The 13,716-nt window shown below is 36.2% G+C and overlaps 2 protein-coding genes across 2 annotated transcripts; both read right to left on the bottom strand.

The window, feature by feature from the left end:
• Positions 1-5,189: 5,189 nt before the first annotated feature.
• On the bottom strand, positions 5,190-10,262 carry LOC139432720 (uncharacterized). Its single transcript, XM_071201484.1, has one exon. It carries the CDS (start codon positions 10,260-10,262, stop codon positions 5,190-5,192), a length of 5,073 nt encoding a protein of 1,690 aa, XP_071057585.1.
• Positions 10,263-12,912: 2,650 nt separating this feature from the next.
• Positions 12,913-13,311, bottom strand: LOC111421064 (uncharacterized). The gene has a single exon (XM_023054189.2). It carries the CDS (start codon positions 13,309-13,311, stop codon positions 12,913-12,915), a length of 399 nt encoding a protein of 132 aa, XP_022909957.2.
• Between the last annotated feature and the right edge of the window lie 405 nt (positions 13,312-13,716).

Below are 13,716 nucleotides of genomic sequence, written 5' to 3'. Positions count from 1 at the left end.
GATCATCTAAAAATGTAAGATAACGAAAAACCCATAAATAACGCTTAAATTGCATACTTACGCGGTAACAGAATTAGTTACGGGAGAACACGCGTGCTCTACAATCGTAGAAATAACAAAAAAACTCGACGATACACTAGCAACCGCGTTTGAAAACCAACTAAATACGTTAAGGGTGTCATTTTTGAGGAATACACGAAAACAGGCAACTTCTCTTACATGAATGTTGTAAATATTGCGTAACTAAATTCTGCAGTCTACAATAGTAGACGCGCGTGCGGTGGAGTGTTAATTTTAATAATGTCTATTCAAAAATTGCCGCGTAGTGTATCTAAATAGTTTTGGAGTTTTAGCGTTATGAGGTCGAGATGGTTGAGATCGGGTTGTGAGATTTTGATTGGAGAATTGAATTTTTGATAACAATTGCTACCCCTCTGGAGTCGGGTGTGGTCTTTTCTATAGAGGGTGTAACCGGAGAATTTAATTTGATCGGAGGGAATGAGTTTGGTTTCGTTAAGGAGAAGGATATCAATGTCAAATTGGGGCAAGAAGTCGGTTATTTCGAGTGTTTTGGGAATGAGGCTGTTATTATTAAATGAACTATTGTTAAGTTATACATTGGAAAGGTTTTGGTATAATGTTTGAGTTGCATGCAAGAGGTTTCCTGGGGATTTGTCGTTAATAATTTGTTTTTAAAGGTTTTTAGGACGTTAATTAGGGCGGAGATGTTAATAAGTCCGTTTATTGCGGCCATCAAGTTGCCGAGTTCGAAAAACTCGGATTGACTCACCTGTCCCCCGCTATGGGGTGCTGAGGGCGCGGGGACGGCGGTGGAGGCGACTGGTCCTTGGAATGATATTGGTTTCCTGGCTATCATAACGTTCCATAGGGTTGTCATGGCGGTTGGCGCGGGCTTGGTTTTTAGGTTCCCGTAGCCTTATGTTTCTACGGGCTTGGGCTTCGGTGTACTTGGGGTACTCCGTTGAGTTGGCCGTGTGGGGGCCTTTGCAATTCGTGCACGACACCGCCAAGTCGTTATCGCAGCTGATTTCGCAGGCGGAAGTTGCGTGATCTCCCGTACATTTGACGCATTTTGGTCGCGTGTAATAATTGGTGGTTTGTTCCCGCATTATTGACAATTTTTACATTGTATATCTAGTTTTTGTATATCGGTACTCCTCTTTACCGATCCATTTATTTCAATCAGCGGTGATGTTGGAATGGTTGGAGTAGTCGTCTATGTGGATGGATATCGGAGGAGAGGTGTCCTTGATTGATTGGGTTGGTTTTTTAGGGATTTGATAGGCGTTGTTTGTATTGGGTTCGATAACTTCTTGAAGTAACGAATATTTGTTGGCGGTGGGAATGGTTGAAATTAATTTTATGGTTGTTGCGGTTGATGTTGATGGGGTAGATTGAGTTTGCGGGGGAATTATGATTTTGGGTAACCACCCAAAATCATGCGAGATTTCTTGTTTTTTGGGGGTTAGGGGTTCATCGTTGTAACTTTCCATTTCGTCGTCGTGATCCATGGACCCAGGATTATCTGATGTTATTATAGAATCTGAATTTTCTTCATCATCAGTGGATTTTTCAACGAAAATTTTTGTTAATTTATGTTTACCCATTATGGGCCGCGTTTTGTTTGAATTTTTATTACTTACAGTTTTAATCAAACGAATGTTTTATTTAAATCACTAAAGTTATTAAAATTTTTATGAAAGTTAGGTTTCTAATAACACCGGAAGAGTTTCTTTTTAAAAATTAACTTTATTTATTATAACGATCTTAACAAGTCGGAGGTTAAACTAATTCTAATTCCTAACAATGGAAAAGATTTACTAAAAGAAATTAAATTTAATTCTAAGTAAAACATCTGCTTCAGGAATGAACGATGGAATGTCCTTATCATCTCTTTTCCAGAAGCAGAGTATCTTCTTTATAAGTTCTCACGGGAACATGTAGATATAACTCCTCCCCCATTAGATTCAACTCACAAGGGAAGTGTCACAACTGTGTCTCACCGATTTCGATGCAATTTGGTACAGTCATAGAATGGGCCAAAATAAGGTTCGCACATTTTTTTATACGTGCGGTAAAAGCCCCTGGGGCGAGTTATAGGGGTTGAAAGTTTGGAGAAAAAGTACGTTTTCACTTATATTTTGAAAACGAAAAGTGCTATCAAAATTTGGTAAATTGTAACTGATATTCATTTTAAAAGAGCTTTCTTTTGATGTGTCACACATATAGCAGAGGGTTAAAAAGGGCGAACTACCCCTATTTTTTTGGAATTATTTAAAAACCACCCTATCGATTTTGGCGGCATTAAGTATACTTCTAGTGCGTTCAAAAATATTAGTTAAGGGTTTTTTCCCATTCGCCCTAGATCAACCCCAGCGAAGTTACGGGGGTTAACATGTAAGCACTTTTCGTAAGAATGATGTGATAAAATTGTCAGGTATTTTGAAAATACTTTAAACAAAACCGTAAATTAGTCGCACAATAAAATGTTTAGTGTAAAATAAGGCATAATACACCATATAGGGGTTGTTGGGGTTATCCACCCCCTTAAAAATTAATTCTATCCCGGGCGTTATTTGTCGATTACGGCGAAATTTGGTACTGTGTTTGTTTTATATTTGAAGTAAAAATTTTTGAAAATGGTTATAAGGGTTACAAATTAGGGGTAGTTTTTTGTTTATACCTCGAAGATGAAAACTGCCATCGTAACTGTGGTATTGTTTTTTAAAAATCTATCTATCGATGTTCCACGAGGTAAACTACCCTCATTTTCTTTAAATAATAAATATAAAACTACTAGATAAATAAGATATTTTATTTATTTATGAGTTAAAAAGCAACTGACAAAAAAAATAGTTCAATATACCAAAGAAGTTTATTCTACATTACTAATTGACGTTTTTTATGTATTATATTAATTTTCAATATTAAATTTATTTTTATTCTACGTAGTGTTGGCAAAAATGAAAGTCGTGGAAAAAATGTTTTAAACATAAGGATTTTTTACACCATGCACATGTTATGACCGCTATATCCCCATAGATATCACACGTTGGCTTCTCACTCGAAAAGCAAACTTCCACGGGATTTTCAAAATGGTCTGGTCTCTCCTCTATATAGCCACTTGCAAACCATGCGTATTTAAAAACATTTATAAACCGAGGGGAAGCCAACTGGTTATGCGTCAACGATTGCAATTTTAATATGTTATCCCTCTGATGTAAATTGACATCATACTGGTAAAGAATAATCTGATCAGAGAATCTTCTAATAAAATTTTTCCATATTCTGAAACCAAATACATCTAGGGGCTGTATTTGACCTGTTGTCCCTGCAGGTATAGATAAATGTTTAAAATTAGTACCTGATGGAGTTATTTCACTAATAACTTCAGGACAATGGCCACTCCAAGAATCTAATAATAATAATGATTTAGAACCAGTATTTGGAAAATATACATTTTGGAGCCAATTTTTCATGTGTTCTGAAGTTAACTTTCCAGATTTTGATGCCAAAACGTATATATTGTCTGCTTTAAACATTGTATTTGCTACCCTCGGTCCAAAGCTGCCAGAGGGTTCTTTTAAAACAATAAAAAGTGGAGAAAGAAGTTTCCCATCAGCAGATATTACGGGTTGAATTGTGTAACTGTGCGTTGTAGATGACACCGACTGGACCACACTTTCTACGGTTTTAACTCCTAAATCGCTTAATGTTCTTCCCGAATGGAATTCCAAGTTAAAACCGCTCTGATCCGAATTGTAGGTGTTTTCAGGTCCATATATTTGGATTTGTAGCTTTGCCTCTTTAACGAAATCTTTTGCTAAAGTTTTTACTCGATCAACATTTCCAATTTGTTTTTGGGATAGAAATTTTGTTATTTTTCGGCTTACTAACCGATTTGCTTTCTTAAAACGTTGCACCCAGCTATGAGATGCTTTGAACAGTTGAGGAGATAAATTCTTTTCATTTCTAGCTTGTATAGCCCATCTGCGTATATCAATATCATGTAGTGGCAATTTATTATCTACGGCGGCTCTCGCTTGATTAATTACAAATTCGGTAATTTCTGCTAATTTTTCTTTGTATGTCCCTCTTTCTTCAATATATTTAGACCATCTGTGCAATTGGGTCTTTGACGTTACTTTTCGGTATTTGTTTTTTACGGTTTCTAGTTTCAAATAACCTTTCTTCCCACTTGTCCAGTAATTTACCGCCTCTAATTTGTACTCGTAGTCGATGTCATCCTTCAATGGACAATGAGCATCAGTATCTTCTACAAACCTGTCAGTTGTATCCTGGTCTTCAATAATTTGCTGACCGTCATTGATGCCATTGGATGAATCGAAAATTAATACAGTTTCGTCTTCAATTTGCATATTGTAGTCTTCCATACTTTCCATTAAAATACGCTGTATATTTTCTTTTAAACTAACTTCTGCTTCATTTACAGGAGTCTGGGGAATATTCATAACAGTAAAAACTGTCATTAGCAAATTTAAAACGTTTATTGGGTTTATTGTAACCATTGCTTCTGTCAGTTGCTCTGAAACTAAAATCTACCCACTGGGCACACGTTCTTTTATACTAGAAAAAACTATTTTGAGAAATGACCTTTAGCAAGCGGCACTAAAAAAACAAATATTGTGCCAAAATTTTTTTGGTAGGTGTATTTTTGGCAACATTATGTAGAATAAAAATAAACTAATAAACTATATAAAACAAACACAGTACCAAATTTCGCCGTAATCAACAAGTAATGCCCGGGATAGAATTAATTTTTAAGGGGGTGGTTAACCCCAACCACCCCTAAATGGTGTTGTTCGCGCGACAAATGTCGGGAATAATTGTAGGTGTTGGTTCGAAGAAAAATTGGAAATTTCTTACTTGAATTGGGGTTCTATCTTCCGAGGATCGAATAAAAGGCGTCGTTTTAATAACGAATACAATAATGGCTGCTTGTTTTATTTGTAACATTTGAAAATCGACAAAATTGTCATGGTTACATAAAGAATGGTTCGTTATTTGGGTTGCCTAAACATTCCACCCACCAAAAAATATTATTTTTTAACAATTAATATTTGAATAATAATAACAATACAAAATACAATGATGAATTAAAAAAGAAAACAAATAAATAAATAGCGAAAAGAAATAAAATACAAAATTCAATTGACGGGTAATACAGATAACTTTGCGACGGGGCGCATTAATCTTCCGTTAGCGGTCTTCACAACCACTACCCGTACAACGCCATCTTGCGCTGGATGCATTTCCACTACGCGTCCGATCGTCCATTGCAATGGGGGACGCTGTTCATCCTTAATGACCACCATGTCTCCCATTTTAATCATAGGAGTGATTTTGTTCCATTTCATACGTTGCTGCAAGGTATGTAGATATTCAGTCCGCCAACGGCCCCAAAAATCTTGTACCATACGCTGCAGCAAATTCCAACGGTCGAGACGGTTTATTGGACTCTTGGTAAAGTCTGGACTAGGTAATTCCACATTTAACGGTTCCAAACATAAAAAATGTGATGGTGTCAAGGGCAGCAAGTCGTTGGGATCGCTTGACAAAGGGCATAACGGTCTTGAGTTTAACACTGCTTCGATTTGAGTTATCACTGTGTACACTTCTTCGAAGGTAAGTATTTGTTCTCCAATTACTCTTAATAAATGACTCTTCACAGATTTGACCCCAGCTTCAACCAATCCGTTAAAGTGAGGTGCTCCTGGAGGGTGGAAATGCCACTGAATGCCGAAAGTCGAACCAGTAGCTTCGGCAATCTCTTTTAACTTGTTGTTCGCTCCAATAAAATTAGTTCCTTGGTCACTATACAAATTGATGCAATTCCCTCTTCTAGAGAGGAATCTTCGGAGAGCCGCGATGAAAGCATCAGTCGTAAGATCTGTAACCAACTCCAGATGAACAGCTTTAGTAGACATACAAAGAAAAATACACAGATACGATTTTACAGAACGAGATCCCCGTGATCGGTTCATGGTAGTGCGTATGGGACCTGCAAAATCGACTCCTGCTGCTGAGAATGCCTTCACTTCTGATATTCTGTACTTTGGTAGGTCGGCCATCAATGGAACTTGTGGCCGTGGATTCATCCGGAAACATCTGATGCATTTAAATAACACGCGATGGATTGCTCTTCGCGGAGACAGGATCCAATACCGTTGAGCCAATAATCCATGAAGGGTGCGTTGACCAGGATGTAAATATTCACGATGAATTGTTTCGATTATTAATTCACTTAGTCTTGAATCACACGGCAGTAATAAAGGATGTTTATGTTCGTATGGTATATCCGAATGTCTTAATCGTCCACCCACCCTGAGCAACCCGTCACGATCGATGAAGGGTGTGAGTTTACGAAAGGGTTTTGTTACCAACTGGTTTTTGATAAGAGCATTGAAGACACACGAAAAATGTTGATTTTGAACATGTTTTATGAGAACATGAAGTGAATCTTGCAGTTCAAATTGTGAAAATGATGAGAATAAATTAACGTTGCGGTTTTTCTTAGAAAGTAGAATAAACCGTCTTATGTACGAAATAATTCTTTGGATTTTTGATAAGGAAGAAAATTTAGTAAGTAAGTGATCCAGAAAATGTGTTTGATTTTCCCCACAATTTACTAAAATAGGTTTGCTCTCTTTAGCAATTGCTTCATTATTTTCATATTTGAAAATGGGGTTAACTGGCCACTGATCGGAATCTTCTTTCAACCATGATGGACCATTCCACCAAAGATTAAAAGATGACAATTGACTTGGACATAAACCACGGGAACCACAATCGGCTGGATTATCATGAGAAGGCACATAACGCCACGATGAGGGAGGTAATGCGTTTTGTATATGAGAGACTCTGTTGGCTACGAAGATTTTCCATCTACACGGAGCTGAATGAAGCCAGTGAAGTACCACTTGTGAATCGGTCCACGCAACGACTAAATCGACAGGTAAATTCGACAGTGTGTTGGTGATTGATGAAAATAAATCGGCCAACAAGGTGGCTCCACAAAGTTCCAGTCGAGGGACTGAAATCGTCTTTAAAGGGGCCACACGTGATTTGGCGCAAACGAACGAAGTCGTTATGAGATTGGATGTGGAACATCTAAGGTATGCGACAGCGCAGTAACCCGTTTGCGATGCATCACAGAAAAGGTGAAGTTGGATGTGTTCGGGTTGATCAGAAATGATCAAACGAGGTAAATGAATATCGGATAATAAACTAAGATTATGTTTAAAGGTTTTCCATTCGGAATGGATGCTTGACGGGGGCGATTCATCCCAATCGAGATGAAGGGACCATAATTGTTGAATGAAATGCTTGGCTTTAAATGTGCATGGTGTTAGAAATCCGAGCGGATCAAAAATCCTAGCAATGTCTGATAAGATGGTTCTCTTATTGCAAGGTGATTCATGGGATGTATATGAAAAGGAAAACTGATCGGAGCAAGGATCCCACTGAAGACCGAGGACCTTAACGGAACATGTTTCATCATAGTCCATGGAGATGGGTCGTTGTAAATCGGATTCGGAAACCGCAGTTAGAACATCAAGGTTGTTACTGGCCCATTTTCTTAATTTAAACCCGCCTTTGTTGAGAAGGTTTATTAATTCTTGTTGTAGCGTAAGTGTCTCATTAATAGTGGAAGCTCCAGTGACAATGTCATCAACGTAAACGTTGTGTTTCAGTACATGGGAAGCTTTAGGATAGTCATTTGAGTACACATTAGCCAATTCAAGAATTGTTCTGAGAGCTAAGAACGGTGCTGAAGAAACGCCATAAGTAACCGTGTTTAATTGATATGACTGTACCGGTTCTTCAGGGGAAAAACGCCATAAAATGTTTTGAAATGTTCGATCTGAAGGGGAGATTAAAATCTGCCGGTACATCTGCTGAATATCACAAGTGAATGCGTATTTAAAAAATCGGAAATTGATTAAAATATTAACGATACTCTGTTGCAATTTTGGACCAATCAACAGAACATCATTTAACGATTTGCCATTAGATGATAACGCAGAGGCATCAAAGACTACTCTAAATTTTGACAATTGATTATCATCACGAATTATGCAATGATGAGGAATATAATATTTAATAGACGTAATATCTGGAGAAGGAATGAGGGACATATGATTAGTCTCAAGATAATCTCTCATGAAATCAACGTATTTTTTATGTAACGACACATTTTTCAGTAGGCGATTTTCCAATAAAGTAAATCTTTTTAAGGCGATGTTGTATGAATTTCCCAGAACAGATTCATCCTTCTTGAAGGGTAAAGATACGATGAATCTTCCGGATACGTCTCGTCGATAAGTATTCTTGTAGTGATCTTCACATTGTTCTTCTTCTAAAGACATTGTTTTATTTTCAGAAATTGATTCCAATTCCCAAAAACGTTGAATTACTGAATCAATAGAATCATCAGTCGTAGAAACGCAAGTTGATAATGAAGTCGATGTCGATAATTGAGATTTTCCCATTAATATCCATCCAAAGACGGAATGTAAAGCAATAGGATCGTTCTGACCACCGCAGACACGACCACCAGTAAAAATTTGAGGAACTAATTCTGCTCCCAATAGTAGATCAACATCTTTGACTGAGGTATTATGTTCAGGATGAAAATCCAAACATTTAAGATGATCGTAAGAATTAATGATACGTGATAATGAAGGTTGAGCAGAACAAATAGACGGAGTAACAATGGCTTTCAGATCACAAGAGAAATTTTGGGATTGACAAGATTGAATCTTGCAATTAACGATGCCCTTATTACAAATTGATGTCATAGAGTTCAATCCATGAATCTCCAATGAATGACTTTTACGTGGCAACCGAAGTCTTTGCGATAGTTTGGTGGTAATAAAATTAGACATGCTCCCAGAGTCTAATAAAGCTCTTGCCAAATGAAGTCGACCAAAATGATCACGAATCTGTACGAACGCGATAGGTAAAATGACCTGATGATTAGCGCCTTCTATGGATACGTTGCCATTATTACATGCAGTCGTCCCTACATGCATAGTTGGTTGCTTCTTAGTTTCAAAATGTAGCAATGTGTGATGACGTTGATCGCAGGAATGACAGCGATAATTGGATGTACAAGAACTTGTATTGTGATTTTTGTTTAAGCAGTTGCGACAGAGATTGTGATCTCTTGCTATGGATAATCTTTCTGAAGCTGATTTTGCAAGAAACTTAGAACAACGATATATTGAATGTGATTCTGGGCATAATATGCATTTAAAAGATAGTTTTACATCTTCAGTTTTGAGGTTAACCGATGTTTTGCCACGATAATTTTGAAAAGGTTTGTTTTTGTTCATGGAAAGTTTATCAGATGTGAGTAACACTGAATCGAAAGCCTTTGCTTGGTTTTCTAGGAAATTAATTAATTGAAGGTATGTTGGAATTTCAAAGGTGGTATGTTCGGATTCAAACTTGGTTTTTGTAGAAATGTTTAACTTCTGAAGAAGAATATTAAACAAAAGAAAGTCCCATTGATCAACGGGAAAATTAAGCATCCGAAAACCGTCTATATTTTCTTTGAAGGTATCTATTAAAAACCTAAAAGATTTCGATGACTCTTCTTGTATTGGTTTCAGAGCAACGATCTCGTTAAAATATAAAGTAGCAAGATGACGTTTATTCTGGTACCTCCCCTTTAACGAGTTATAGGCAATTATATAGTTGTCATTGGTCACAGGAAGACCTTTTATTAAATTTAACGCTTCTCCGGACAGTGAAGTGAGAAGATATTGATATTTGGCTACGGCTGATAATGAATCATTGTCATTAATCATTGTATTAAATAAATCGAAAAAGGTCGGCCAATTTTTGTAATTGCCGTCAAAAACAGGAATTATGATTTTGTTTAGTTTTGGACATGATTGCGGAATAGGAATAGGTGCAGGTGACGATTTATTTTTTATAAGGATCGATTTGATGGTAAAATAAGCTTTATCAACTTCTTTCCTTACCTCATCATGTTGTGGGAAGTCACCATCTGAGATAAAACCCATGATCTGGTTGTGAATGTCTTGAAATTGATCATAAACAGTATCAACGCGGTCTGCCCGTGCAGAAAAGATACATTTATCTTCTTCCGAGATCAAGTTTTGGCCGTAGGTAAGAGTTTCATTTAATCTATTAAGCAAACTAGTCCTTTTTAAAACGGCCTTTTGTAATTTATCAGTTGTCGTTGTCATGGTGAATAAATAAATTCAAAATAAACGAAATTAAATATAAATTAAGGGAAAAGGAATCTCGGAAACAGCGTCGTGCGTCCGGATCACCCCAAGGTACCGGGAATTAAAGCGCGGCAACGAAGGGCCCAACAACGCACGCTGGCGAAGATGTTTCCGATAACCGGGGAAAAGAGAAAATACCGACAATCCGGTAATACCGACAATCCGGCTCGAAGGACCAAATGTTCGCGCGACAAATGTCGGGAATAATTGTAGGTGTTGGTTCGAAGAAAAATTGGAAATTTCTTACTTGAATTGGGGTTCTATCTTCCGAGGATCGAATAAAAGGCGTCGTTTTAATAACGAATACAATAATGGCTGCTTGTTTTATTTGTAACATTTGAAAATCGACAAAATTGTCATGGTTACATAAAGAATGGTTCGTTATTTGGGTTGCCTAAACAGGTGTATTATGCCTTATTTTACATTAAACATTTTATTGTGCGACTAATTTACGGTTTTGTTAAAGTATTTTCAAAATACCTGACAATTTTATCACATCATTCTTACGAAAAGTGGTTACATGTTAACCCCCGTAACTTCGCTGGGGATGATCTAGAGCGAATGGGAAAAAACCCTTAACTAATATTTTTGAACGTGCTGGAAGTATACTTAATGCCGCCAAAATCGATAGGGTGGTTTTTAAATAATTCCAAAAAAATAGGGGTAGTTCGCCCTTCTTAACCCTCTGGTATATGTGTGATACATCAAAAGAAAGCTCTTTTAAAATGAATATCAGTTACAATTTACCAAATTTTGATAGCACTTTTCATTTTTAAAATATAAGTGAAAACGTACTTTTTCTCCAAACTTTCAACCCCTATAACTCGCCCCAGGGGCTTTTACCGCACGTATAAAAAAATGTACGAACCTTATTTTGGCCCATTCTATGACTGTACCAAATTGCATCGAAATCGGTGAGACACAGTTGTGACACTTCCCTTGTCAGAGGGACGGAAGTTGAATATTATTGGAATCGATAACCTGGGATTTCGATTTTTGATGTTTTCTTATTTTTCTATAAATTAAACACACAATGAACAATATTACGATTACATAGATAATGATTGTCCATGCGTTTGGTAATCTTGTAATCCCATTGGCGATGATCCTTGATTTCAGTTCATGAAGTTCATCTAAACCAATATCTTTTATATGTAGATTCAAGTTAAGATAAGGTAATGTCGGATCTGGTGTTTCTTCTAATTCAGGAAATAATATTGATTTCGTTCCATTAGTTGTTTGGACGTTATTTATTATGGTTCTATTGTTGAATGAAATCTTACATCCCACAGGTATTTCGGACAGGTAAGTTCCGTGCATTCTTATGGTTTCATCTTGATAATTACACTCCAATTTTAGGAATTGTGGTATAGGAATTACCCAAATCCATTGGTTGGTGTTGTCTAATTGCTTCACAATTAATTCGGCAATTTTTATTTCTGTTTCTCTGCAATTGTTTGCACGTTTCCCATTTAATAGTTGTAGTTCACAAGGGCTTAATTTTTTACAAATATAAAGTTGTGGAAACATCCGTTTACATGGTTGATTTTTAAATCCAAAATACATTTCATCAATAAATCATCAAATATTTATCTTTTGAAATCACTGTCTTTAGACGATTCTTACTTAGTATTGGGATGGAATACAGGTGAAAATATTCAAATTGGTATGGATAGGTTATAGGAATGTGTATTAAATACGTTACTCTATTGTTAAAAATGTAACATTCAACTTCAATTAATTTTTCGAAAAACAAGTGTTAACTCCATAGGTAGTTGATTTACGTTAACTTGTTTGGTCAATTGTTTTAATGATCTAAATAAATCAATTACTGTGATTATCCTGGGGTGCATCACTTTTAATTTAGCAAACGTAATTGCATTTTCAACATCCTGCAAAACTGATTGTATCACTTCGTACAAATTTATCATTTGGATCAAAGTATCTTTTATAAACGTAATGTTTCGATCGTATTCAGAATGATTAATTATTAACGAAAGTTGATCGATCTTTGAATCTAATACTTTCTCGTTATGATTAATTTCCATAATTGTTTTATTGAAAAATGCATGGTTGTTTGCATTTATATGCTTTTACACCATACTTGTTGTGGTACCAGCATATTTCATTATTTTTATATCGGGTACACGACCGATCTCGAGAACGATCTCTCGACACAGAACGTTGTCGTTCTCGAGAATATTGCCGAATTCTACAACAATCACAGTGTCCTGTATGTGATGTATTATTTGTTTGTATTTGTGATGTTAAATAATTTATTTTTGTTTCTAAAAGTTTATGTTTATCGAAGTTTGTTTGTTGTTGCGTTTCTACGGTTTTTAGCAATGATTGACATGTGAGTGTCAAATCGTTCATTTTTGTCAGTAGTGTGTCAAAATTAATTTTGTTTTGCGGGTGCGTCGGGAGTGTAGAAGTGATGGTGGTTCTTATTGGATTTGGCTGATAGGGAATTTGAGAAGAAATGGAAGGAGTGTGAGCTATGGCGTCCCAAACTTTATCAGCGATCGAAAGAAGATTGGTAACACCGTCTTTTCCCGAGGATAGGAGGGCTACTGATATAACCTGAGGCAACTTTCTTTTCCACAGTTTAAGTAACAAATTGGGAGTCACGACTTGTGATCCTCCGACCGTGTTTAATAAAGATCGATAGAAGTCGATCTCCAATTTGGGTATCTGATAACAGATCATCCAGACGCTTCTCTTCGCTGGAAGATAACCGTTCTATTAATAGTTTCTTCAGCGAAGAGTAAGGTGCTTCTTCTGGAGGGTTTTGAATAAAATCAATTATTGTTGTAATCGTTTCCGCTGGTAAATTACTTAATAAAATATTGTATTTCGTCTTTTCACTTGTTACGCGGGCTAGTGAAAATTGTGCTTCGACTTGCGCAAACCAAATTTCCGGATTCGCTGTCCAAAATGGCGGAAGTTTTAATTTCAACAAATTTGAAAGTTCGTTGTCACCGTCGACGGAAATATTATTTAACATGTTGTATTAACCCATTCGTTACCAAGAATTTCTTTTTCGATTTTTTGATTTTTCTTTGTTTATTCTATATCATTTGGGAGTAAATATCATGGAAAAAATATTTAAAAAAATATTTTAATTTGCAAAAGTAGAATTTAAACCAGGGTCGTAAACGACCCGCTGGTAACAAACCGCGGAAACATAGTATTTTAGCGTAATGATATACTACGTTGCTATTTTTGTGTTTATGTGATGTGATTAATAACATGTACGTTAGAAACATTATTTATGTGTATTTATACTTAATAGGAACATATTTAATAAACTAAAAATATACAGGTAAGGTAAGGATAACTACAGTAAGTATAAAATTAACTTATAACGTTTTGTGAAACTGTTCAAAACATTCTACATGCAACGGTGCAT

This window comes from Onthophagus taurus, chromosome 2 (assembly GCF_036711975.1).
Source record: "Onthophagus taurus isolate NC chromosome 2, IU_Otau_3.0, whole genome shotgun sequence".
In the NCBI taxonomy this organism is placed as follows: Eukaryota; Metazoa; Arthropoda; class Insecta; order Coleoptera; family Scarabaeidae; genus Onthophagus; species Onthophagus taurus.
This window is presented reverse-complemented; position numbering and strand designations above follow the sequence as displayed.